This window comes from Anomalospiza imberbis, chromosome 1 (genome assembly GCF_031753505.1).
Source record: "Anomalospiza imberbis isolate Cuckoo-Finch-1a 21T00152 chromosome 1, ASM3175350v1, whole genome shotgun sequence".
NCBI lineage: Eukaryota > Metazoa > Chordata > Aves > Passeriformes > Viduidae > Anomalospiza > Anomalospiza imberbis.
In genome coordinates this window covers 109,621,511-109,646,214 of record NC_089681.1, presented here as the reverse complement: position 1 = coordinate 109,646,214, position 24,704 = coordinate 109,621,511, and the positions used below count along the sequence as shown (strand labels likewise).

Genomic DNA, 24,704 nt, shown 5'->3' with positions numbered 1-24,704 from the left:
ATGTTAGGTCAGATGTGTGTCAAGAGTCCCTTTTTTAATAAGATTCATTTTCCTTGGGCTGCCTAAAATAAAGAGTATCAGCTAAGTTTTAGCCTCCGCAATATTTGCTGGAGACAATTCCTCTGGCTTAGCATGTATTAGTTTGAGAAATTGTGTTTTCTTTTGCCAGATTTAAAATCACTATTTTTCACTTTCAAGGTTTAGAGCTCAATTTCAAGTGCTATGGCTATACTCCAGCTATGTATTTAAGGATAGCAGTGCCATTTCTCCAATTTATTTCCTAAATCTAGATCCCTGCCTATACCATCTGTGCTCTCTGTAGTTTACCAGTATGCCAGGTAAAACCTACTGTTTCAGCTTGAAGACTTAGCATAAGAGACCATTGGAAGAGAAAGAAAATATGATTCAACAGAATCATATATTGATTCAACTGGCCAACAGCAGATACTGCTTTGTACTGTAATATCTTTCTCCCTTATTGCTTCTCAACACAGTCTTACAGGCTTTAAAAATACATTTCAGGCCTGGAGTCTGATACACAAACAAATGAGCACCTGTGAATCATTGTTCTCAGCCTACTCATATTGAGGCTTTCAAATGATAAATGTTCCTTGTATTTAAGGCTAGGAAATTAAAGAGGGGGAAAGCTAAATGAAAGGTAACCAGGAATAAGAGTACTTTCTCTTTAAAATGCCCAGGTTTAAACATTTTCCCCCCAGCTTAATGATGTAAAATTTCTACATTCTTCCAGTAATGGAGTTGTTAGCTGCAAATTATAGTGATTATAATACATTGTTCGAATATCCTGGATTGCAGCAAGCACAATCACCTATCACAGTCCATACTGCAAAAAGATACAACAGACTAACACAGTCTGTTACAGGACAAGTCTAACACAGGACAAGTGCCTGAGAATTACACATGTATGCCTACAGAGCTGGAGTCTGTGGCTGAAATGGAAGAATCTTGGCACAGGAACTGAGAACATAGAGCCCACATGTAAAATAGAGTGAAGAAGGTGAAGTGATCTTAGGCAGTGGTGGTGAGAGGAAAAGTTAAAATAAAACCACACTGAACTAGGAACTAGGAAAAAAAACCCTAAGAACTAGGAAAAAAAAATAACCTAAGCAAGAAGTGTGGACTTGATACAGTAGGTGAGGAGATCACTGAAGGAAGTGATACTGTCTGACCAATGGGAAAGGAAGATTAGCCTGGCCAATTTTAAAGAGAAATGCAGATTAGTGTGAGAATGAAGAATGGGAGATTTCTGCTGGGGAAGCAGAAAACTAAGAGCCCATAAAAGAGGTTTGGTTATGAGAAAGGAATGAGAGAATGCCTTGGAAGTAGTACTAAAGCCCACTACGCTGAACAGAGGCAAGAAAAGGCAAAACAGAACCAGTATCACAAGCTTCAAGGACTGGGAAGTTAAAGCTGTTATCAGTGACACTGGTCACAGGTAGAAACTTGGCCAGAACCCATCTCCTAGCCTATTTTTGCCTCACAGACTGACAGCTTCCCTTCAGATCTCTGTTGTCTCTTGTTCCTTGAGCCCAGAATTTTAAACATCCGAGCAGAAGAGAGAAAAGCAATTGTTTTCACTAATGTTCTGGTGGCTGCTGCACCACTAGAAGTCTGTCAAGAGAAATTCAGTAGGCCCACTAAGGAGTTCTGCTCAAAACACTCTTTGTCTCACACTGTCAGTGACTAGGCCAATGATGACATCAAAGCCTTATAGGAAAAACACGGATGCTTTACGATGGTTCGATTTTGCATTTTCCCATTTGACTGCTATGTTTAGTACGGTTCTAGGTACGGAAGATGTGGGTTAAACATTCTCTTATGGTGCTTCCAATTAAAATAGTTGTGTGTGTGTGTGTACATATATTCTAAGCTGAACAGCGAAAGAATTTGACCTTTCTTCGATCTTTCTGTGCCGTAAGATCAAACACCCATGTCGACGTGTCTTTGTAGTTTAAAAGATGACGAGTCAGGATGTGCAGCAGTTACTTTTAAAAAAGCTTTCTGTACAGTACAGCTTTGAATACTTGCCTTAATTGAGTCTACATCATCTGAAAAGGCTGACACTGCTTTGGGAACATTAACTTCTCTACATTTCATGTTACAGCTGTAAAATTTCTTTCAAGACAAAATGACTGTTTTACACTGGCAGGCAATGCAAGTTTTAGAGTAAAAAAAAAAAGTCAAGGTCAGAAATCATTATCCAAACAGAACAGCCTTTCTCAACAGGGCTGTCTTCTGTATATATTCACTATCAAATACCTTAAGAGTGTTCCTACTTCTTCTCTCAATTCCAATAGGTTAGGCAGATTTTTTTAACTGAAGCCTTCGCCTTAGGCTGCAGGAATACCAAGGACTTCCAGAAAAAAGTCATTCAGCTTTAGGGAGGGTTAAGTTTGAATGCCTGTATCAGAACACTTACTGTTAATAATAGAATGCAAGGTGGAGAAATCAACTTGATACTGTTACCCTGAGCATGTGGAGACGGCAGCTAGAAGAGGTAGTATTTTATACTGATGTGCAGAAAATTTGATTGAGGTGTTCTTGAGAGACAAACAGTGCTATGGCATAAGCTTCTCACACCACAGCTACATTTCAGGTAAATAAAATCTGCTCAGATTTTTAAGCACTGAGTCTTCAAACCTGAAATATGTTTCTGTGAGGTTTTTTTCTCAAATGTTGTAATCATGTCAATATTATTGCATGCTGTAATTTTTCAATATTATTGACATATATCAATATGTTGTATGCTGTAATTATGTCAATGCTGATAAAAACATTTCTGCTGTGGTCAAATAGGTCTGATAAATGTCAATTATATATTTTGTGCAAATAAATGGCTGCATTGTGGTATATGTCTGCAAACGTCCACAGCTTAATGAGACATTATAAGATGAAGCTGAGTGTTCAAAAGAACAAGCTCCTACCCTCTCCTATGCTCCCTTCAGGCACAAGGACAATATAGAAGCTTGAAGAGGAAAGGATTCCACTTGTGCAAAACCCTCAACACAGCCTCCAAAAAACCTCTGTCCATGAAGGAAGGGACTGGTTCAATTCCCAGATGTTCTGACTCTGTCCTCAGACACTGTTGTTTGGACAGCTGTGTACTGGGACAGAACTGACCTACCTGAAAGCTCATTTCCAGCTCATCTGTAAGGGAGCGATGAAAATGCACAGTTGAGGGTACCAGGGAAAGCAGAAACCTGCACTGAGGTTACCTTAAAACTACTGTGAAACATCATGAAGACTGCGTGTCTCACCACACCCTTAAGTAGGGCATACTGGAAGCAGGAGAGTGCCAAAGATCCTTTCAAGAAGCTCCTTTGGGAATTTTAAGTTCTGTGCTGTGTTCATTAAACAAAACCCACAGAATTTCAGCTTTCTGTTGGTCTTTCTTTCGTACAGAGGAAGCACCTCAACCAAAACGAAAGCTACTGCTTGAATGGAAAGAAAACAGGCTCTTCAGAGCTTACAAGTCTGTGTCCATAAAGACATACATTAAGGGAAGATAACAGGATTGCAGATTACCTTACAGCTTTTACAGGTCATTGTCTACATTTCATTGTGGAATGATATGTTCTTATGATATAAATGGTTTAGCAATGCTGACAGTCTAGATCATCAGTGCTGGAAAAAGTTATAGACTGTAAGCAAAAAACAATGAAACCCAAGCCTTTGGCTCTTCTGTGGCTTTCTACAACTTTGTACAACCCTTGATTTTGGAAACAAAACCCCACAGGTTATTTATTTGGAGGTACTTTCATATAAAAGATTATCAGGTGGCAAAGAAATATTAGGATAGCTCTGAACAATGTGACTTATACTTTAGACCACTATTAAATGATCTTTTAGAATAGGTGTCACCTCAGACAAATGTAATTATTTTACTGTAATACAACCTTTACAAATTGCTGTATGTATACAAAAGAGTGCCCCAAAGGTTAAGTAACTTATTACACCCTACAGGAAAAGACATTTAAAATCCACAACTGATTTAATTTAAAAAAGTGATATATCATCTATTATCTTTTTCTTTACTTATTATACAGAAAATAAAAATAACAATGCAGCTAAGGGAACTGTAGCTAACAGAATCTCTCAGATGTTGATTCTGGCTGCTGACCAGCATCCAAGTATTGAAAACACTACTACAGCAGAAAAGTGAGACCAGTCAGCACCTATGCAAACACATAGCCTAGCAGCAAAAATGTCACCTAGTGATTACCATGAAGTGAAAAAATATCCTGCTGAGTAATTAACTTCATCTGGGCAATTAACACAGACTAAGTCTACATACAAAAACAGCCATGTGAAACAGAGAAAAAAGAGAAAGAAACCGAGAAAAAAAAAAAAAACAAACCAACAAACCAGACAGAAAGAACAAGCTTAAAATAAAATAATTGTGTCTGGTGTCGGTGCCAGAGAAGAACCAAACAAAAATTTAAAGTCTTCCTTATCCTGACTGTATTATCTACAGCAAAAACAGGTATCACATCAGTAGGAAAAGAAAGGCATGGGCAAAGAAAGTGCATCCTAAGCACAGCAGAACACTATGACAAAGCACTGCCTGAGCAGAAGAGTGAGTTGAGCCAAGCATTCCTTTAAGGTACTTTTTAAATAGAAGTTTAGCAGCCATATGGCATGTGTGTCAATGCTGCAAAGGAGTGGCTGTGGAAGAGGGTAAGCTGCAGGTTTGTTCACTCTCTCATTCCTCAATACTGGCATTGCTTGGCATGGTGCAAGCTTGTCTTGTACTGGGAACACAGCTGCCTAGCCCTTCCATCCCACCAACCTTACTCAGTGCAGGGTAACTTTCTCCAGGTGACTTGACTGCATAAGGAGACCTTGGACCATTACGCTTTGTTACTGCTGCTGTGGTGGCCTAGGACATCCATGCAATTGGTCCAGCACTGAGCTACAGGTTTCTGAATTCACATTAATTTCTTTTCTTCTATTCCAAACAGAGAAATAGTTTGGAAGAGAGAAAATAATCCAGACAGAGGAAGTTTTCTCATGCCAGAGAAGATGGCAGTATAAATATCTATTCTAGTAGAAGAGAATAAAGAATCACTTTACTAAGATGAATAAAGAAACAAGATATAAAGAAGTTAACACAGCTGTCAAGTACCATCTTTTAATCCCTGAATGTTTTTAGAAATTGCACAGCCATTGTTTTTATTATAAAGAAGAAAGACAAAGCAACTACAAACTCTTCTTTACCTCTCTTAATATCGTCCAGCTGGGGCTCTGGTGAAGGATTATCCTTCAAAGGAGAAGTTTTAGGTCCAACTGCTGGCTTGGTTGGGGCTCTGAACTGTGAAGGAGGCTGAGATGCTCGGGCAGACTGTTGCTCTATTCGGGCTTGGATCTTACTGCTGCCCTCTGCTCTGAAGAAACAACCAGACACGTTTAGTGGTACTGTGCAACTATGTCCAGCTTTTTCAATATCCCTGTGCTAATGCATCATCCGTGACTTCCTTTTGTACAGATCTCTGATTTGTTTTACAAAGATGAAGACTGAATTACAGCTTTCTGTATGCAACACTTACTTTCAATAACAAAGAATCATATACAACTACACCGCAACATCCTTACAAAATGTATTTTCAAATCCAGATGTGGTTCAGTGACGCCAAATTCTCTACTTGAACAACAATGAAGGCTTTAATTTAGCAATTAGTATTTGTATTTAAAAAAAAGAATAATCAATAATAGTAATTTAAAGTAACTACAAATCCATTCACAACAAAATCCTGCTTAAAATAATCACAGCAAAAGAAACAATTTTCTCACTTGCAATTAAATAATCTCAAACTGAACTCTCTTAGAGGTCAACTTCACTAGAGTAATCATTCTTACTGCTAAATACAGCATACAAGCATTTAATTCCTGGGCTTTATCCATTTGCTGTTAGCCCTTCAAAACAGTTTAAGCTGTTTCCTTAGTGGAAAATAGTCTCCAGAATAACACTATGCCAACCTGTTAAGTTCAAACCAGGTATTTCTGCCTTTTACTGAACTCATGATGTGACTGAGATTGCAGAACAGTCAATACCCTTGGCAGAAAAAGAAACCCAAAAAACCAACCGCTAACCCAAAGTAGGTTCCTTTACAGTACACCATAATAAGGTTAAAGGGTGTGGTATAGCATAGCAGCAAAGCCTTTGGGGTATGGCTTTGTGCAGTGCAGCACAGAAGCAGCTTGTGGATATTAGAGCTCAGTTTCTGTTCTAGGAGGGTCCCAGTTCAGCAGTGTTACACTTTGTGTCTGGAAACTGCGAGATAAGTTAAACTAGGCCATGTTGAACTTCCTGGGAATTCACCTAAACCACCTGTGGTACCAGAGCTGCTACATGGAGCATTTTCTGGGCTATCTCTGTGCCTCAGTGAACTCTAGATTCAGCCTCACACAGAACCCCCTCTTCATTCATCAGTGACATGCAGCTGTTGGATACCACATTAATGCAGCTTACAGTCCATCTACAGCAGAAGTGAGGAGCTGGGAAGATACTAACTGTATCAAGCGGGAAGTAAAACTCAAATATTTCTAGTATTAATTATGCTCTTGGAACTACAGATGGTTTTATGTTCACTTACTCCCCTGTTAATGTCATCAAGGTATTAACACTAAAAGCCCTGGTCCCACAGAGTATCAACAGGTCATTAAAGATCAGAGCAGCCATGGAAAATATAAGGCACTTCTGATATAGAAAATCAATTACTTTGCAAAGCACTATTCATCAAAACAGGGATCCCCAAACTTTTTACTACCCTCCCTCTGTCCAAGAAAAATTGGAGTATTTTTCCTCACACCAGACTCAGAACTCGGTGTAACCAAACATCTCACAGAACTCAAGCCCTCCTGCACTTACTTGCTCCCTTCTGATTTAAGCTTCACCTGGACAAAGTCTGGCAGAACTGAAATTGGGAATTCAAATCTCATCTCTGATGTGCTCATATCCACTGGACAAGATGAATGCTACATGGATGAATTTTCACATCACTGACTCAGAGGAGGGTTACAGTCCATTTACCTTGAACTCAAGGTGTTCCTGGCAAACACCCAGACAATTAATGATAAGCTGCAACCCACATTTCTAGTAGTTTTAGCAGCTAAGGGTTCTATGCTGCAACAAAGTGTTTTGTAATGTAAAACTTCTAAACTTATGTAAGAGTTTCTTCTTCACAAGACATTTTAATGACTACATTCTCTTTAGGTCTCAACCTGTGATTCAGTGATGCTGAAAGATCCAGACATTTCAGGTACTTGTAGAGCAGTAGGACTGCTAAAAACTTTCCAGCTGCATACTTTGTAGCATTTGTGCAGCAGAGAGAGCACTGGGTCAGAAAGGATTTCTGGCTTCATCAATTCTTCTAGGTAAAATACCATAACCATTATTTTTACAGCTCTGCCCACCTTCACCAGCTGGAGGCTTTGTACTTGTGTTCCACTTAATATATTGCTTATCCAATATGGGAATGAGTGTTTCTTGTTCCCTAAGATTATGTTATTGAAACATCGTGACTCCCACAGGAAGCTGGAGGGAACAAACCTAGAAAGTCCAATAATCCTTTTGACAGTCTAGTATTTTCATGGGTTTTTTTTTGCTAACTAGAGATTCTTGAAACACATCCCATCCTTCAGCCGGTGTCTAAAGCGTCAAATCATCACAGGTGTTTCACTGCAAACTATAATTATGTCATTTCAGCTGTGGAGAATTTACAAATTCTTTACTCTTGGATTCATACTTCTATTTGCATTTTTAGGCATGAAAATTGGCCATGTAAAGCTAAGGCTTAGTAATTAAACATCACTACAAAATATGAGAGTTCTGTTTCAAAACCCAGTCTGTTTCAAAACACAGTCTTAATAAGAAACTTCAGCAATAATTAATCCTATCAAGAACCCTGTCCCCAGCTTTACCTTGTTTTCTTGACTTGAATGCTGCTACTAAGTTTTTCCAGCACATATTCCCCAGTGTCATGATTGATAATAAGAACACAATCCTTCTGATATGGCCTTTTATTTCCTTTAAAGACAGTCATTGGTGGAGTTGAACCCTGGTACAAAGAAAGAACACATATTTGTTTGGTTATATTACTCTGTCCAAAAATTTATGAATACTAAGAGGAAAGAATATATGTGTTGTTCTGAAAAAGAGGCTAAGCACTTAATGTTTAGTTCCTACAGAAAATACTCATTCATGAAGAAAGAAATACAGAGAAAATGTGCAGTAGATCAGACATTTCCTCCCAGCAATATTATGCCTTTCATCATTTTAAGTGTCTCTGTAGTGACAAAACATCTTCGCCATGGCTGCCTTTATTTACAGTTCTCATTCCCAAAACGGCAGCGTAACTAAATTTGCATAGCTGTCCCTGACAAGCATCAGATATCTTCTTGATGTTTCTGCCCTGGAAATCATGGGTTTGGATAAGAAATAAAGTTCTAATTATTTGTGTAGCAGAACTATTGCCCAAGGAAATATGTGGTCAATTGAAAAATAATTTAAACTGCACCATATATTTTACATATATATATGGCAGTATTTTCACAGTGGATTACAATCAACTGTCACTTACAAACTATGTAAGAGCAGCTGCCTTCTTCAAAGTCAGATTAGCATGCATATGCCCATGAAATTATACTGAAATGTCTTCTAAAAGGCAAATGGGGTATTTTGATGCCTTCCAGAAAGTGCCCAAGTCCACACACTGCTACACAAAGCCTTAAAAGTCTAAAGGCTTAGACTGAGAAGCAAAAAAGACAAAAAGCTCATGTAGTGGTGCACACTGGCTAACTGGTAATGCTGAGATTATGCTCAGCTGTACTGCATGCATGCACAGCCTGGCTCATACACCTGGTTTTGATGTTACAGCCAGTTGAATCCATGGTCCATCTGCACGTAATAGCATGGATACACACCTGGCCACGTCAAAAAAGCTGTTACTTAAGGGGTTATGTTCTCAGCTATGAAACATTCTCAGGCTTCTCTGTAATGTGTAGATAATGTATAAAATAATTTGGTTTTAAAAATAAATGTTTATTCATATGCACCTTTGCACATACTGTAGGAAAGCAACCGAAATTAGGGAGCAAATGAAAAAACGCTGCACTCTCCTATATATAATTCTGAATAGCAAAAATGAACAATCACAATTTAACTACTCTGAAAGCAATTCCTATTCTCCATGTTGCTAACAGATAGAATATATTTGAATTTAAAATGGATTCTGAACAGTAAGTGTGAAAAATCTGAGTTCCTAACAAAGACACAGTAAGAGAGATTCAGAAATACAATTCAGAAAGGATGTCTCAAGAAAGTCTAGTCTTCAAAGGCATGTTACATTTTTATCATTCCTACGTTTAAGAGAGGAAAGCAACATTTAAGAGAGTAAAAAGAAAGCTTAAAGTCAAATCTTGCTTGCTGTTGACAACTAAGCCAGGAAACATATAACGCACAAACATGATGGAAATTGATCAAAGTTTGTTGGCTACCATTCTTCTACCCAGAAGCCTCCAAATGCAGCAAAGGCTGTGATTTTGGCTAAAACAGTAAGTAGAAATGTAAGTGCTTAAGCAAATTAAGTCCCACTCTTCTACTTAAAACTAAATGTTTAAGGTTTGTGTTAGTGCCTAAGTAAGAGTGGCTTACAGATTTTGCTGATTACAGCACAGAACTGTTTCCACCTGTGAGGATTTTTTGCCTGACAGAGTTCAAGAAGCGCTTGGACAACGCTTTCAGGCACATGATGTAATTCTTGGGATTGTTCTGTGCAGGGTTAGGAGCTGGACTTTGATGATCCTTTTGGGGACCCTTCCAATTCATGATATTCTATGATCTTCTTCTGTAGTACTCTAACAAGGAGAAATTTTCCCTTCCCCAATCCAGACTGTTTTTCAAGTATCAAAGTCACTAAATCCATATGTAGAAATAGTAATTTATCCAGGCTGCAAGAGACACCAAAATACTTCCACCAAACAAATTATCAGAGATATTCTCAGGGATTAGGCAATTTCAAAAAGAAAACCTCAGTTTGGAATTTGAATCCTATCCAATTGCTGGACAACTGGGAAGCAAAGCAGCATCCAAGAAATTCTGTGAAACTTGTCAGGATGAAACAATCTCAAAACCTCTGATTCTTTTTCAGTATGCCAAGTATTTTCCAGCTCTCTGTTTATAACACAGGCAGCACTGACTTGGAACAACATACACAGAGTGGCCTGGCTGCCTCAGCCTTTGGAGCATATAGTGAACTCAAGGCTGTTCATACTGAGGAGAAGAGAATCAAATTAAGCTCCTCAGTACAGAGATTTGGGAAGGAACATAACAAGTGATGCTGCTCAACACAAAAAAAAAAAAAAAGAATGAGCAACACTATTTCCAACTAATCCAAGATGAATGCTGCTGTTAGTTGTGCTGTTACCTGCTCTCCAATAGCACTACCATGCTCATCATTTCGATAGGCAAAAACCAGTATGTGACCTGCTGCAGCACTGAAGGTGACCAAAGCCATATAATGAACAGGAGCAGGGTGAAGCAGGCTACAGCTTCCTTCAGTGAGAATTATCACAGTACCATCACCTACCAATTAAAACCACGGGCATGCTGGGGAGAACAATACCAAAAGGATCTGACACATGGCTTCCAAACTGACTGTGCCCCCCTGCAGCTACCAGACCCATTGATGTCTGTGAATTCTGGTTTATTGGTTTGACACCCAGTGTTAACTTCAGCTAATAAACAAATCCAGTTCCAGCACACGAGCACTTTCTTTTGTTTTGGTAAGGAAACCACTGAATCTTCAATTACAAACCAGCTGCACCTATAAACAGATTGATCACTTGTTTTATTGCTGTTTGACCATCATCCTCACACAGCAGATCTTTATGGCATCATTAGGGAAGGAAGTGGATGGGAAACTACCTCATGGCCACTCACCAGGACTGTTCCCTTGCTTCCACTGATAAAGCTAAAGGCAGGGAACTCTCTAATGCCCTATCTGTACATGTCTGAGTAAGGGCAGGAACATGCTTACAGGTCTGCCTGTGGGTTCTGAACATCCAGCCTTGACTGAAGTCCAAATCACATTGCCTTTCTTCAGCAAGACATAGCACTAAAAATGAATGGGAACCAGGTATACAGCTTCAGCTAATAGTAAAAGTCTCCTTGTCTCTCAAGGAAGAGTAGGAAGGAAGGAATCAAAAGTAAATAACAATTTGGCAACCTTACAAATATAACCTGTACAGTAGTTTCCTAAGGTAACAAACTACAAGTCCGGCTACTTAAATATTGAACCCACAGTGTTAAGAAAGAAAGTGAAAATAGCATTTACATTAGACTGTAACAACACTGCAAATTTGTTGGAGAGTAAAGAGGGGCACATATATAACAGACTTACTGGAATATGTGGCAAAGTGATGGTAACATCATCTCCTTTACCCACTTGGAGGTCCCCCTCACAAGACGTATCAATCGATGCTGGCTTAAAATCATCTGAAGAGGAAAACAATTGTGATTACATTTGTTAGAGTGTCCAGAAGCATCAATGTGCCCTGCAAAGAGCCACCATACTTTTACTGTGATTATAGGGAATGGTAAAACACCCACTAGTGTTTACAGCAGGGGTGGAATAACACATCAGTACATTGTGTCTACACGTAGCAACCCAGTCATGTGGTGGTACCGTATTCTGAACTTCCTTTTCAAAAGGGAAATAATGTTCTAGATCTTGTGTTTGAACACCAAAAGCAGACTTCTCCAAACCCCAGGCTTTGAGTGGCACTTGGTTTTACAGGCAAGTGCAAAAGTGCACCAAACTCAAGAGAATAACAACTTCCAAAACACTGGGCTCTGCTTAGCTGTTGCCAGTTGCAAACCTGAGGACTGCTCTGGGACAAACACTAATTTAATGACACTTGGGGAGGTAAACTGGCTGAGGAGAAGCTGACTCCAGTCCCCTGGAGGGACAACCCTTAAGCAACAACCTCGGGGTCTTCGGGGTCATGGGGAGGAAGAAGCTTCCCCCAGAATGCATTGTTACCACATGTTGATTCTGTGTATCCCATTGGCCCTTCCCCTTTCTTAGGTCCCTGTGCCCTCATCTCATTCGTTCTGATATTCTGCCCCACCCCTCGCTATCCCTGTATAAACCCCTGCTCTCCCTGCCTGAGGGGTTCATTGTGCCTGGACCCCTTTACAGGAAGAGCTGAAAGACCCTCTGTGGAATCTCATACAAAGATTTCTGTCCCTTCCTTCTGTGTCACTCGTGGCTGAAATCACCCAAGAGCTGAAATCACTCGGCAAGCGCGAGTCGTGCCCGTGGCACCCAGGATGTCTTTTTAAACACACTTCTCTGGGAAGGTCACGGCACTCTACCACCTCTACCCACCCCAACATGCACCCAACTCATTTAGTCTTGCTGATATTTCAGGCTCTCTAACAGCCATCTCGCCTCCACAATAGTGCTAAAAGCTCCACATGGGTGGAGATCTCAGCTCTCACTTATGAGGAAAGAAAGAGGTGCTGATCTTACTACAGCAGCTTCATGCTGGTCCAAAGCCACTGTGGACAGAAAGCACCAGTAAGGGGAGGCACTGTACTGGCTTTAAACTAACACTTGTTTTAGGTATTTTTGCTCCGTTGTACAATGCTTTGTCTCCTGACCAAGGCACTTCTGTTTAATGTATTCATTTGAACTGAGAACCTTTTAAATTGAAAGTATTTTCCCCTCATTATTCTGTTGTGCTGGTGAGCCATAAAATAACAGAAAAAAAACCTATCAGAACCTCTAATATCTTGAGAGAGGACTTAGACAATTTGAAATAAAATCACACAGATATAGGCTAGTTTGCTTTGTGTTTGTTTTTATAAGAAGCCTGCATTCAACTCTAGCATCCCTGCATCTGAAGAGGTGCAATTATATTCATAATCAAGGTTTTAAATTACCACATTAGTTATGAAATTAATACCTCAGAACAAATTTAAAATATAATTCCACTATGAAAAACACATTTGCCGGGAAAAAAACTCCAAACTCTGGCTTGTAATAAATTCTCATTAAGAGGATGCTAATGTTTAATTGAGTTTTACTTTGACAGCACAACAAGCAGAATCAGACACACTTGACTTAATCCTCATGCCTTAACTGCCAGATTAAATCATAGCCTTCAATTTCATCTGAGCAATCTGTTTCTAGCTATTGTTTCCCACCTACTTTATGTGCAAGCTTGCTAAATAAAATAAACCAGCTGTACAAGAGGTAGTGTCTGCCAAAACAGGATCAAGAGTTTCAACAGCACAGTCACCAACTTAAAAAGAATATCACTACCAGCCTTCTTTCTTAGGCACAGCAATATAGAGTTACTTTAAACAAACACTCAACTAATTGTTTTCATTTTGTTAGCACATGCCTGGCTTATCCTCATGTAGATTGAGAGCACATTATTTCCCTCCAAATATACCGACAGCTCTTTTCCCAAAAATCAAATGTTTTCAAGGTGTGTTTTTCAAGGATAATCCCGTTTCTCAGTACAGGAATGAAGTATCTTAAGAAGGTTGAAACAAATGTAGCCTACAAAATCCTCTCATTGTAGTTTCTATGAAGAGGATTATGGCAATAATAATAATATAATATAATATAATATAATATAATATAATATAATATAATATAATATAATATAAATAGATAAATCATTCTGGCAATAATATAAATAGATAAATCATTCCAGAACAACAGTTAGGGGAAAAAATATAGCAGGACAATGAAGAAATCTCATTTGAAAGTCACAGATGGAAAACAGAGCATTCAGAAAGATCTTCTGAAATAAAACTGCATTCTTCCAGTTGTAGTGTGAAGGGCTTTGGCTTTGCAATTCCTTAGGCAATTGGTTATTGAAGCACTTTCCATTCTAGAAATCATGTGTATTTCCACCTAGATTTGGCTTGGGTTTAATTCACACAGGATCAGGCACTTGGGTGACCAGTAGCACTGAAACTACTATTTGTGGTGTACGAATATGGGCAATGAGACCAGGCCTATTTTTGTGCATCATAAACCAAAATACTGTTGTCTGTATATTTCCCCACTTTCATAGAAAACTACTAAATTATAAATTTAGTATTCTTTACATTTACTCTTGATGGTTTACCAGTCATTTTAGTAATAAAAACTGGACTTGTTTTGCTCAGATTTCTTGCCCCACAGAACTCAATTACGGGAATACAGTGAGTTCCTCTTCAAAACAATCTATCTCAGGATCTATCTTGCACTTGTTAGGCATCACTGTAAGTGTCTGAGTCCCTTCTGCTTCCTCTTCTGGGATAGGAAAAGCTGGCTGCAGTCAGGACAGCTAGGGACAGGTCTACTGGGCTACACATTGCTCCATCAGGAAAACACCCAGTTAAAAACCCATCCCTGGATGCTCCGGCTGCGTCTCCAAGCCGGGCCTACGCTGGGTCCTGTCCTGCAGTTCATTGCCACAAAGAGAGCAAAATAAGATGGCAAAGCCACCGCCTTACGGTGGGAACTCATCATGCTTCCAAGCGATTAATGACAAACTTTCTAAAGCTGTTCCTTCGCCTTGGCCTGCCCCGCTCAAACCCCCTCCCCGCCAGCATCCACCTTCCCCTTCTTCCTGGGCTGGACCCCTCTGTGGGAAAAACACTCGTGGAGAGGAAAGAAGGGGGCAGGGGGAGCGGGAAAGGGGGGAGAAGGGTGCTGGAGGGGCAGCAGGGAAAGGCGGGGAGCAGGGCGCTGAAGGGGAAAGGCGCTGAGTGGGCACGAAGCCCCGCGATGGCGGAGCGAAGGAGGCGAGGAGAGCAGCGGGGTGGGCGCGGCAGAAGGAGCAGCGCAGCCGGGGAACGGGACGCGAGCGGGGAGGAAGAGGCGGCCGCGGGGGAGGCGCTCACAGCGGATGGTGTGGAAGGAGGCCTTGGGCCGCCGCTCGAAGCTCTCGCCCAGCTGCAGCGGGTGCTCCTCCTTGTCCAGCAACGAGTTCGCCGAGCCGTTCATGGCCCCGCTCCCGGCCCGGACGGTCCCTTCCCTCTCCTCCGTGCGCTGCCGCCCGGCGTCCTCCCGGAAATTCTTGGCTTTCTCTTCCGGGAACCCTCTCTGGGGCTGCCGGCGGGTACGGCAGGGCGAGGCGGGGGCCCCGGGCCGGGCTGGGGCTGCTGCCCCGGGGAGGGTCCCCGGGGAGGTGGGAGCCCGGCGCTCCCCGCCCTCGGTAGGGCAGGACAGGGCAGGAGGGGCTTTCTTTTCCTTCCCTGCCGGGGTATCCAAGCCCCGGCTACGCTGGGGCAGGAGGTGCTGGAGGGAAGCCGGGTCCGGGTGGGGGGACCGGGGGATCACACAGAAGTGTTATATGTTTGTGGGCTTAGCTCTGGGTTGGACACCTTTAGAAGGCTCTTTAGCCTAAGCATGGGCTGTTGCGATTGAGTTTATCATCGCGCTGCCTTCCCCCCGCAGCAGATGCGTCACTGAAAGGACTGCCTTGCGTTTGTTTTTCCCCTCGCTCGTTCTGTGGTGAAATAATGGAGCGTGCCTAGGATAGAGGCGTGTGTAGAGAAATACGGCAGAAATTGTGCTGATTAAGTTCTTGTTTGTTTGTTTGTTTTGAGGATATGTTCTTCCTGAACAGACATCCTTTCAAAGGAGCCTCTTCTTCATAACCTCTTCTGCTGTTCTTGGAGGAAAAGGGCGTGTGTCTGTGACACCAGACGAAATTCTGACAGTTCTTTTCTTCATTTGCACGCTTCTGTACTTTATGTTTGTGTTTGTATCATGACATGTATATATAATGACAGCACCGTATGTATCACATATACCATTACATCTAATCCATTATATGTGTCATAGAATGTATTTTATCATAAGATATAATACATAAGTGAAGTACTTCTCTTGTTTGTTTATTTGTTTTAGGGTGTGTATTGTTGTGGTTTTCTCATTTCTTTTTTGGTGAGTTGACACCAAAGCCTGGCTCTGGGCATTGATGTACACGAGTGGTGTGTGTTTGCTACCTGGGCTTCCCTGGGAGTTACTGGGCCATGCAGGATTTAATTCTCATTTTCCATCATCCAGGATCTGCTTGTTTATGACAAGGCAGATGTCATAACTAGTTTAACATCAGAGAAAATGTTTGACTCCTCTCCCAGCCTATGTGAAGCTCTTTTTGTTAACTTCTGAAAATAAAACCATCTGTGATTGTTAAAACCAGTGTGAATCCTCAGGAGGAGGCAGTGGGATGAATGCTGACACAGGCAGGCTCTGGGCATTTTGGCCATAGTACTGGTTTTGTTCTCTTCTTTAGGTGACGTGGTGTTATAAATGCTGTTGTTTTCACCAGTGTTTTCTCACAGAGCTGAGAGCAGGAAGGAGAAATGCTAATATGAATACACTTAGTTTCATTAATTTTAATGTGACTCTAAAATGTCATCTGTCCTTAAGTAACCTTTTTTTCTGAAGTGTTCTTAGTGAGGTTAATGAGAAACAAAGCCCTTGCTTTCCTTCCCAAGTCTCTTTTAGTGAAAATAAAGTTAGAGCTGCACCATCTTCTTCTTGTTGGGTAGCTTTCTGGAATGCAGAGGGAAGACCAGGAGACTCTGGAGTATCTTCTTTAACTTTGACATCAGTGTGATATTGTATACAGTTCTTAATTTAGATGAAGATTTTCTGAAATTAAGAGAAATCATGACATATGAGTCCATTGGGTAGGACAGATCAGTGGCATTCACATTCTCTGGACAGGGAGACATAATTCTGTCTCTCAGGAGAAGAAGAGAAAAATCTTTATCTCTCCTCCTTTGTTTTTCCCATGTGGAATTTGGTATGGAGATTGTTTACCTGAAGTGATTGCTTGATTGGATTCTGGTGAAGGTTGTTTGGGTTCAATGACCAATTGGATCCAATTGTCTTGGACTCTCCACAGGCAGTCACGAATTTGTTAGTTAGTTGATAGGTAAGTAAGAAGTGCATATGTGGAATAGGATAGTCTCTCTTTAAATAGTATATTAATGTAATATAGTATAGTTTTAATAAAGCTATCCTTCAGCCTTCTGATCTGGAGCCAGACATCATAATTTCTTCCCTGTTGGGGTTGCCTTTTTTACTATACAGATCAATGAAGTTGTAGTAAGTGCATACTGTAATTATTTCTCATTTTTAATTCTGATTCTAGATCCTCACTTCTTTTACCTAAGTTAAGTGATGGAACCATACACTAAAGAAAAAAAATCATCCTTGGGTCTTTGGTGTTCATGTTTGTGTGAAAGAATCTAGGATGTTCCAAGAAAAGGTGTCAGCGAATTGCTTAAATATAGTAACAACATCTACTGAAGATGATGCTTTCCAAAAAAAAGGCCATAGTGCTCGAATCCTTAGCCCAGAAGAAGCTGAAAAACTGGCAAAAGATCAGGTTTTGGTGTCTGAGTTCAAACAACTAAAACTGGAGAAAGAGGCACAGAAGAACTGGGATCTATTTTACAAAAGAAACAGCACCAACTTCTTCAAAGACAGACACTGGACAACCAGAGAGTTTCAAGAGTTAAAGGCATGTCGTGAGGTGAGATCTATACAGTTCTGCTGTAAAAGATGGGATTGATTGTTTCCAATCAGTTGTTTCCAGGGGAGTTAATAATACTTAGAACAAAGCCATTTGGGTAAGAGCTGCCACATGTAAAGTTTGCAGTGCCCTGTGTATTTTCTTTTAATATCAAAGATAACTTCTCAGAATCTTATGCACCAGTTTAGTTTCAGTTTATAATTGGCCCTTACTAGATGGGGATTATGTCCATAGCATCCTCGATGCTGAGAATGAAATCTGGAATATTTGGTTTTTGAGTCCTAAAGCAGACAGCTTGTCTCTCTGTGTGCAAGCTGGTGCACTTCAGTACACTGCTTTAAAGAAAAGCATCCAGAATTGCAGGCTAATTGCTGAACACAGTTAAGGGGAATAGCCAGATGCATCTGTTGTTCCTTACAGCTGAATGAAAGACAAGACAGAAATGGCACAAGTCTGTTGATTACTTAAGAGGTAGATGACTGAAGAAATATTAATAAGTTCTAAAATTATTTCTAATTTTGTGGAAATCAGGATGTCTGGGTTTTAGTGTCAGATTATGCAGTGGCTGTCTACTTTGGTTTTTTTGAAGAATCATTATTAAAATTGATTATAGCTTTTAAAATGCTGTTTGAACTGTGCTTCTGTTCATATTATGAGAAAGCAAAAATTCTATGTTTTGTCTTGTATTGCTTCGTCTCCAGTTTGCAGATCAAAAACTGACCATTCTGGAAGCAGGCTGCGGGGTTGGGAACTGCTTGTTTCCACTCTTAGAAGAAGATATGAATATTTTTGCATATGCCTGTGATTTCTCTCCTAGAGCTGTTGAGTATGTGAAGGTTGGTGTGATATTTGGAACTTCTTTTAGAGTGTTTTTTAGAAGCTTCTAAAATTACAAATGACTGTAACAACAGACTTCTCTTGGCTTCCTTTCTGTAGAAAGGGTAGAATATGCTTTGCCAAAAAAATTGAGACTGATGCATTTCAGTGGAGATCCTGTGTAAGAAGGCAAATCATTGCTCAAGACTTGGCTTTTCAGTGTCAAATTAGAGCATTATGGTATATTACTTGAATGATTTATGAAGATAGTGTTTTTTGGTAGCCCTACTATATATATACTCTGCTGACTGTACAGTAAAAGCAAAATTTTGTTTGTCCTGGAAGCTTGCCCTTAATAAACAGAGTCCCAAGGAGAACCTTAAAAACAAGGCAGGGAAAATTATTGTTAAAGGAATTTGTAACCTAATTAGGAGTGAGTATGTTTACACTTAGTCGTGGGTACTGCAGTCCAGAGTCAAGCCTTGTAGTTCTGGTGGGGGCTTTGGGCATTAAAAGTCTTCATGCAGTTTATAATCACAGGTAAATTTCTATATATCTGTTAACTGAAAGCATTGTGACCAAGAACCACAAGACACAGACAGCATTTGTCATGCGAAAGATGGGAAGAAATACCTGTGGCAAACAGAAGAGGACAGCAGCTCCCTGGGATGCTGTGGCTGCACCCCAAGATGAGGTTGGGCTGAGCATGTACCCTGGGTTTTGGATGACTTAATACATCTGCCTCCACAGCTCTTGCTGAATTTATTTTCCACAGCAAAACTGTGGGCTAGAGCAGCCCAGCTGCAGATTATGTTACAGGAACCCTGACTGTTTGCAGTTTACCTGTAGCTCAAGAGCTTTACTTTCATCACCCTGTATTATGTAATTTCTTTCAGTAGTATTTATGTGTTCTTTAAAGAATAGAAGCAGGAGTAAAACAGAAATAGTATGTTTTCTGAATTGTCTTAATGCACATTCCTTCTCAAATTCATGGGAACAGACTATTCTACTAGTTGTAGTTTGACTATTTTAGTTAGAAACAAAGAATTTCTGATTGTAGTAGCCGCCTGTTGGAGGTTAATATTCTGTTGCCACTGTGTTTTGTGTGTCTCTCCTGATTAATTTCACAAGATTTTTACTTTATTGTAGCAACAAATGCTGCTAATTTTCAGTGAAAGCTTACTCTTTTAATTTCCCTAGAAAAATGCCTTATATAGTACTGAAAGATGTAAAGTGTTCCAGTGTGATCTTACCAAAGATGATCTTCTAGAAAATATACCAGCAGATTCCGTGGATGTTGTCACACTTATATTTGTGCTTTCTGCCATTCATCCTGACAAAATGCATCTTGTCCTGAGGAACATTTACAAGGTAAAACTAGCTGATTTTACAGCCTTTAAAGCACTTTCCTTCTTTTTAATTCAAAAGTATATTTTTTTCTGAGAAAATTACTCTCTTGCAATGGTGATTTTTCATATTATATTCCATGGATCTATTTTGTTAGTGCACTGAGTATGCAGGACTAAAATATGTTTTACAATGTCCTTTTTTTCCTTCTGGCATTGTGAGATTGTTTGGATTGAGGCCTAATTCATACCATCAGTGTAACAAAAAGATACCTAAAATATGGCCTTCATGTACTTGAAAGGGGCTTACAGGAAAGATGGAGAGAGATTTCTACAAGAAAGAGCATGCAGTGACAAGGAAGGGGAATGGATTCAAATGGACAGTAGGTTTAGATTAGATAGTAAGAAGAAATTCTTTAGGGAGGTGCTGGTACAGGTTGCCCAGAGAAGCTGTGGATGCCCTACTCTTGGAAGTGTTCAAGGCCCAGGAGAGGTGGGACTGAGCAACCTGATCTGGTGGAAGTTGTCCCTGCCCATGGCAGGGGGGCTGGAGCCAGGTGATCTTTCAAGCCCCCTTCTATCCCAGGCCTCTCTATGACTCTATAATTTTAAAGCTGTGACTTGGGTTGTATGCTATGAATAATGTTTATATATTGCAGAGCTGTCTGTGTTCGTAAGGTGTGAATCATAGTGAGCCAAAATTAACTTCCAGAGATCCAGTGACCTGCAGTTAGGATGTTGCTGTTATTATGAAACATATTTGACCTGTGGTGATTTAAGAGTGGAGTTTTCAGAAGTCAACATTAATCTAGAGAGACTCGCCTCCCTAAGCTGTCCTTGTTAGTTGATAGACTAGGATAGGCCCATCCAAAGGGTGGTTTAAACAACCTGAATTGTTATTGTTCTGAATTTTCCTGAGATGTCATATATTGACTGCAGAGGAAAACAGTCAACGTATTTTTTTACTTTTGCATATGTGTGTATTAAGGGTTTTGTATTTTCTGATATTATTTGGCTTATTATTAGCAGTTTGAAAAAAGAATAATAGGGTTTTTTTTGTATATCTCCAGCTATTTTCCAATATCAGGATTGGTTCTTAGCTCATATAAATATTTAGATATGTAGAATCAGCATGGGCAATGACCATGTATTTATAAATTTTAAACTCTTTATAGCTTGCTTTCTTTACCAAAAAGCAATTAAAAATTTTATTATGCACTTTCCTAAAATGATTCCTTATTTATTTTGCAACATATGGCAACATTTTTCTTTCTCCCGTGAAAAAAGAAATGTCACGATATTCTAAAGTTTATTGTTAACCATTAAACAAAATCAGGTGCTGAATAGGATACTAGCCAACAGAAAAAAATGCCCTGATGGGAATTTTTTTAAGCTGTATATTTTCTTCTTTCCTCTGTGTTTGAAGAGTGTTGCTAGTTTAGCTGATCAGCACCCAAATTAGTATTCTATAATTAGCTGTAGTCTTTTATTCATGGGGAAACATTTTTAAGAGTCAATCCAGTTTTTGCACAACCTTTTTGTTGCACAGGGAATGAATTCTATCTATATCTATCTATAGCTATATCTATCTACATCTCTCTGTAGCTATAGATATCTGTCTCACTGTTGTATTGACTATGCTAAGTCTACCTTGTCTTAGTTACCCATGTCTGTATGTGTACACAAGTAAATATACCTATATATGACTAAATCTGGTTACCTTATTAAAGCGTGTGTGTATTATGTGGCAGGTATTAAAACCAGGGAAGTGTGTCCTGTTCCGAGACTATGGCCTGTATGATCATGCAATGCTCAGGTTTAAATCAGGCAGCAAACTTGGGGAAAACTTTTATGTCAGACAAGATGGGACAAGATCGTATTTTTTTACTGAAGGTAAGACATGTTGTAGAGTGCTTTCTTTTCTGTGCATCTTCTGTTCACACCTTCTCCAGAAAACTGACAGCATGCCCATGGAAGTTTTATTTGTGTGGACAAACTGTTAAATTGTGGTTTATTTCATTTACCATCCTTTTTTGGAAGAAGCAGTTGTTTAGACTGGCAGAACTTTGTGGAGCACTTTCTTGTTTATAAGCTTGTTGTATGTGCTATAATTCTCCAAGAGCAGCTGTTTCTGAATTTGCTGAATTTCATTCAGATTTGTTACCTAAGGGGAAAAGACCTATGTTCACTAAGAGAATTGATCATCTTCTTGAAGCAAGTAAGCGGTTCTTTTGGCATCATTCTTTGTGCAGGGCTATTTCTGGTGAGCAGGAAGAGGTCTATTGACTTCTAGAAGCAGAACCGCGACTGCAGCACTGAGAAGGTCGTGCACAAATCCTGCTGGGATAGCACTGACTATCTGTGGTCACTCTGTCTTCTAGGGTTTGTTTTTTAGTGAAGACAATGAAAGAAATCATTTCTGTTTGATACAGTATTTAGGTTTTGTTCAGTGCTCATAATGGTTTAGAAGGAAGGGTAGTTATTGCAGAGTACTGGTGGAGAATTTGAAGCTCAGAGACATGAAGGAATTTGCTTAGACTTTCACAATGAATTGGGATTATAGCTTGGCTATAGCTTCTAACTTCCAGTTCCTCATGCTAAACTCACTACTCCCCCATCACTTGTAGAGAGCATTGTGTAACAAGAGCTGTGAATTTATTTCTGCGGGGTTCTTTGTTCTTAGTCTAAAGCAAGATACAGCTGCCGAAGAGACCAATTTGGAGCCAAGTAAATGTTATTCATATTTTATGCCATAGCATATTAACTAATTGCTTCTGACACATAAAAAACATTAATCTTGTCTGAGCTCCCCCTATTCTTCATAGGACAATGATGAAATCTAAGATAATGCAGGCTGTGCTACAGCTTCATTGAAGCATTTCTAGAACTGTTATTTATTGAGTGAATTTTAGTTCTGTTTAAACAATTAGCTCTTACAAAGAGAATGGATGCTAAAGGGAGCAAATAAGAGACTGACCTATCTGTGGAATTTTAAATCTCATTTTTATTGTGTTTTAGAATAGTTTCTGAATGAGAAGTTCCTTGTTAGTATGCATGTTTCCCTTGTGGGAAGAATTGAGGTAGGGATGAGGAAGAGGAAGGAAAAAGAAAAAAGGGAATTTATTTTATATTGCTCATGTCAGCAATTGTTTTTCCTTGGGCTGGTCTGTGACTGTCTCACAGATCACCTCTACTCCCATTTTTAATCATTGTGATCTCATTCATTTCACAGATTTTCATAAAAACATTGCTTAATACTTGAGAATTCTTTTGTTCTGGAGACATGACTCCCATGATTTCCACAGAGGTTGCAACCCTTGCTATTTTTCATTTCTTTAGCACTACATTGGTACACCAAGTTATTGCTGCATGGGGTGATTTGAATTATACTTTTTTTATAATATGTCTGGCCTTAGGTGGCAACATAGAACTTCTTCCATGGGAAAAAAATCCATTTTTCTAGTGTTTGAAATAATACTAAATTTGTGGAGGAATGCATATTATGAAATATGTGCAACTTCCTTACGATAAGATTTCAATAGGTCTGCAATGGAGTGCTGTTTATTTGTATTTCTTTGTGTGGGTCCCCCATTTTACATTTTATACAATCTTTATAGCCATGGTGAGCTTGGGTTGATATAATCCTGCAGTGCCACCAAAGTTAGTGGTCTCATCTTCCTCAACACACCATCTCTGGTGGTGCTTCCTGTACCCACATGATCACTGTTTCATTGAGCTAATCCCCCTGAGCAGTGAAAATGGAATGTCTTTGTTTTCTGTCAAGTAACACAACTTTAGAACGTCTTAAATTTACTGTGAAATTGCTGCCTGAGTAAGTGAACCGGGTGCAAGAAAGGAAAAACAATGATTTTTAATTAACATGACAAGTCAATAGCATGAGCAGACCTTCCTGCTGCACAGGTCACCCTGTTTGTGAGGTGGTTCTGCCTTCCTTAAGCGAGATAGGCTCTGAGTAAAATTTGTTTATGGAAAATACTTTCAGTTCAACTTAGTGGAATCTTGGTACCACCATATCCTCTTTGCCATTTTGTCAGTTTTTCTGTTGAGCAATTTCATGTAACATAGGGTGTTATTCTTCCTTGAGCAGAGGTGCATCTACACAGCTGGATTACCAGTGAAATATTTGTGGTAAATGATATATTCAGCTAGTGAAGGTCAGCTGCACAAAGGGAAAATGCACTGGTGTTAGTCACAATGAGAATGACAAGTCTTAATAAAAACAAGAGATGTGGCAATTTTTGGAAATTTAACTGAGTAACTAGCTTAAGCCCCAGTTTTACAAGCTGTTTTGCTTAGGCTGCTGTTTCCAAAGGAGATCTTTATTGATTTTTATTCAGCAGTCTGCCCACATAGAACAACTTGAAATCTGAAGGCCTGTGTGATTTTCATGCTGTAACACATAAGAACATATGCTTATATAAATGGTGTCTGGTATTTTAAAAATAGCTTAAACATAATATTTTATCTTTTTTTTTTAAATTCTCTTTCAGAGTTCTTATCTCAGCTTTTCAAGGCTGAGGGATATGAGCAAGTGGTCAATGAATATGTGCAGCGAGAAACTGTGAATAGGAAAGAAGACTTGCGTGTTCCAAGAGTGTTTCTTCAAAGCAAATTTCAAAAGCCTTTCAGTGAGACATAAGTTCTTGCTGATTAGCAACAGCATTGCTTGTTTGAAATGGAAGCTCGCACATAAGCTGTGTGCTCATCTTTGTGGTGAACCAAAAATGCTGGCATCCAGTACCTCTTGTTGGTTTCCATCCTAGGATACAAAATATGAATGCTATTTCTGATTCAATTTTAAGATGGTTTAGTGATGCAGACAACCTATTGAGCATCTGTATTCCTACTTCTAAAATAAAACCTGTGCAACATTGTTAGAGGATCAGGTAAAGCATATAAACAATTCTCAGTTTTTTATTAAAAACTATTTTTAAATAAGTA

General features: G+C 39.6%; 2 protein-coding genes across 4 annotated transcripts in view; one reads left to right on the top strand and one right to left on the bottom strand.

Annotated features, from left to right (window-relative positions):
• EAF1 (ELL associated factor 1) overlaps window positions 1–15,064 on the bottom strand; it is an 18,603-nt gene extending 3,539 nt beyond the window's left edge. The window contains exons 1-4 of the mRNA XM_068205527.1: window positions 14,930–15,064; window positions 11,421–11,515; window positions 7,942–8,078; window positions 5,239–5,405 (exon numbers count right to left, since the gene is read on the bottom strand). Coding sequence (XP_068061628.1) covers window positions 5,239–5,405; window positions 7,942–8,078; window positions 11,421–11,515; window positions 14,930–15,032 — 502 coding nt within the window. The 5' untranslated portion in view covers window positions 15,033–15,064. The remainder of the gene's footprint in view (window positions 1–5,238; window positions 5,406–7,941; window positions 8,079–11,420; window positions 11,516–14,929) is intronic.
• Window positions 15,012–24,704, top strand: METTL6 (methyltransferase 6, tRNA N3-cytidine). Of its 3 annotated transcripts, none has more exons than XM_068205499.1 (6): window positions 15,012–15,147; window positions 17,197–17,580; window positions 18,282–18,416; window positions 19,597–19,767; window positions 21,494–21,635; window positions 24,254–24,704. In XM_068205499.1, the coding sequence occupies exons 2-6, from the start codon at window positions 17,299–17,301 to the stop codon at window positions 24,400–24,402; spliced, it is 879 nt and encodes a 292-aa protein (XP_068061600.1). In that variant the 5' UTR covers window positions 15,012–15,147; window positions 17,197–17,298; the 3' UTR covers window positions 24,403–24,704. The 3 variants fall into 3 exon arrangements, with proteins under 3 accessions (XP_068061600.1, XP_068061610.1, XP_068061619.1); XM_068205509.1 differs by lacking the exon at window positions 15,012–15,147 and adding an exon at window positions 15,252–15,374; XM_068205518.1 differs by lacking the exons at window positions 15,012–15,147; window positions 18,282–18,416 and having other exon boundaries at window positions 17,188–17,580.

What these genes read in the sequence shown, in the direction of transcription:
- METTL6 (XM_068205499.1), top strand. Translation starts at nt 17,299, where the DNA reads ATGTTCCAAGAAAAGGTGTCAGCGAATTGCTTAAATATAGTAACAACA. An exon ending in AGTTAAAGGCATGTCGTGAG is followed by an intron (nt 17,581 to 18,281) that starts GTGAGATCTATA and finishes CTTCGTCTCCAG; the next exon opens with TTTGCAGATCAAAAACTGAC. An exon ending in GAGCTGTTGAGTATGTGAAG is followed by an intron (nt 18,417 to 19,596) that starts GTTGGTGTGATA and finishes TAATTTCCCTAG; the next exon opens with AAAAATGCCTTATATAGTAC.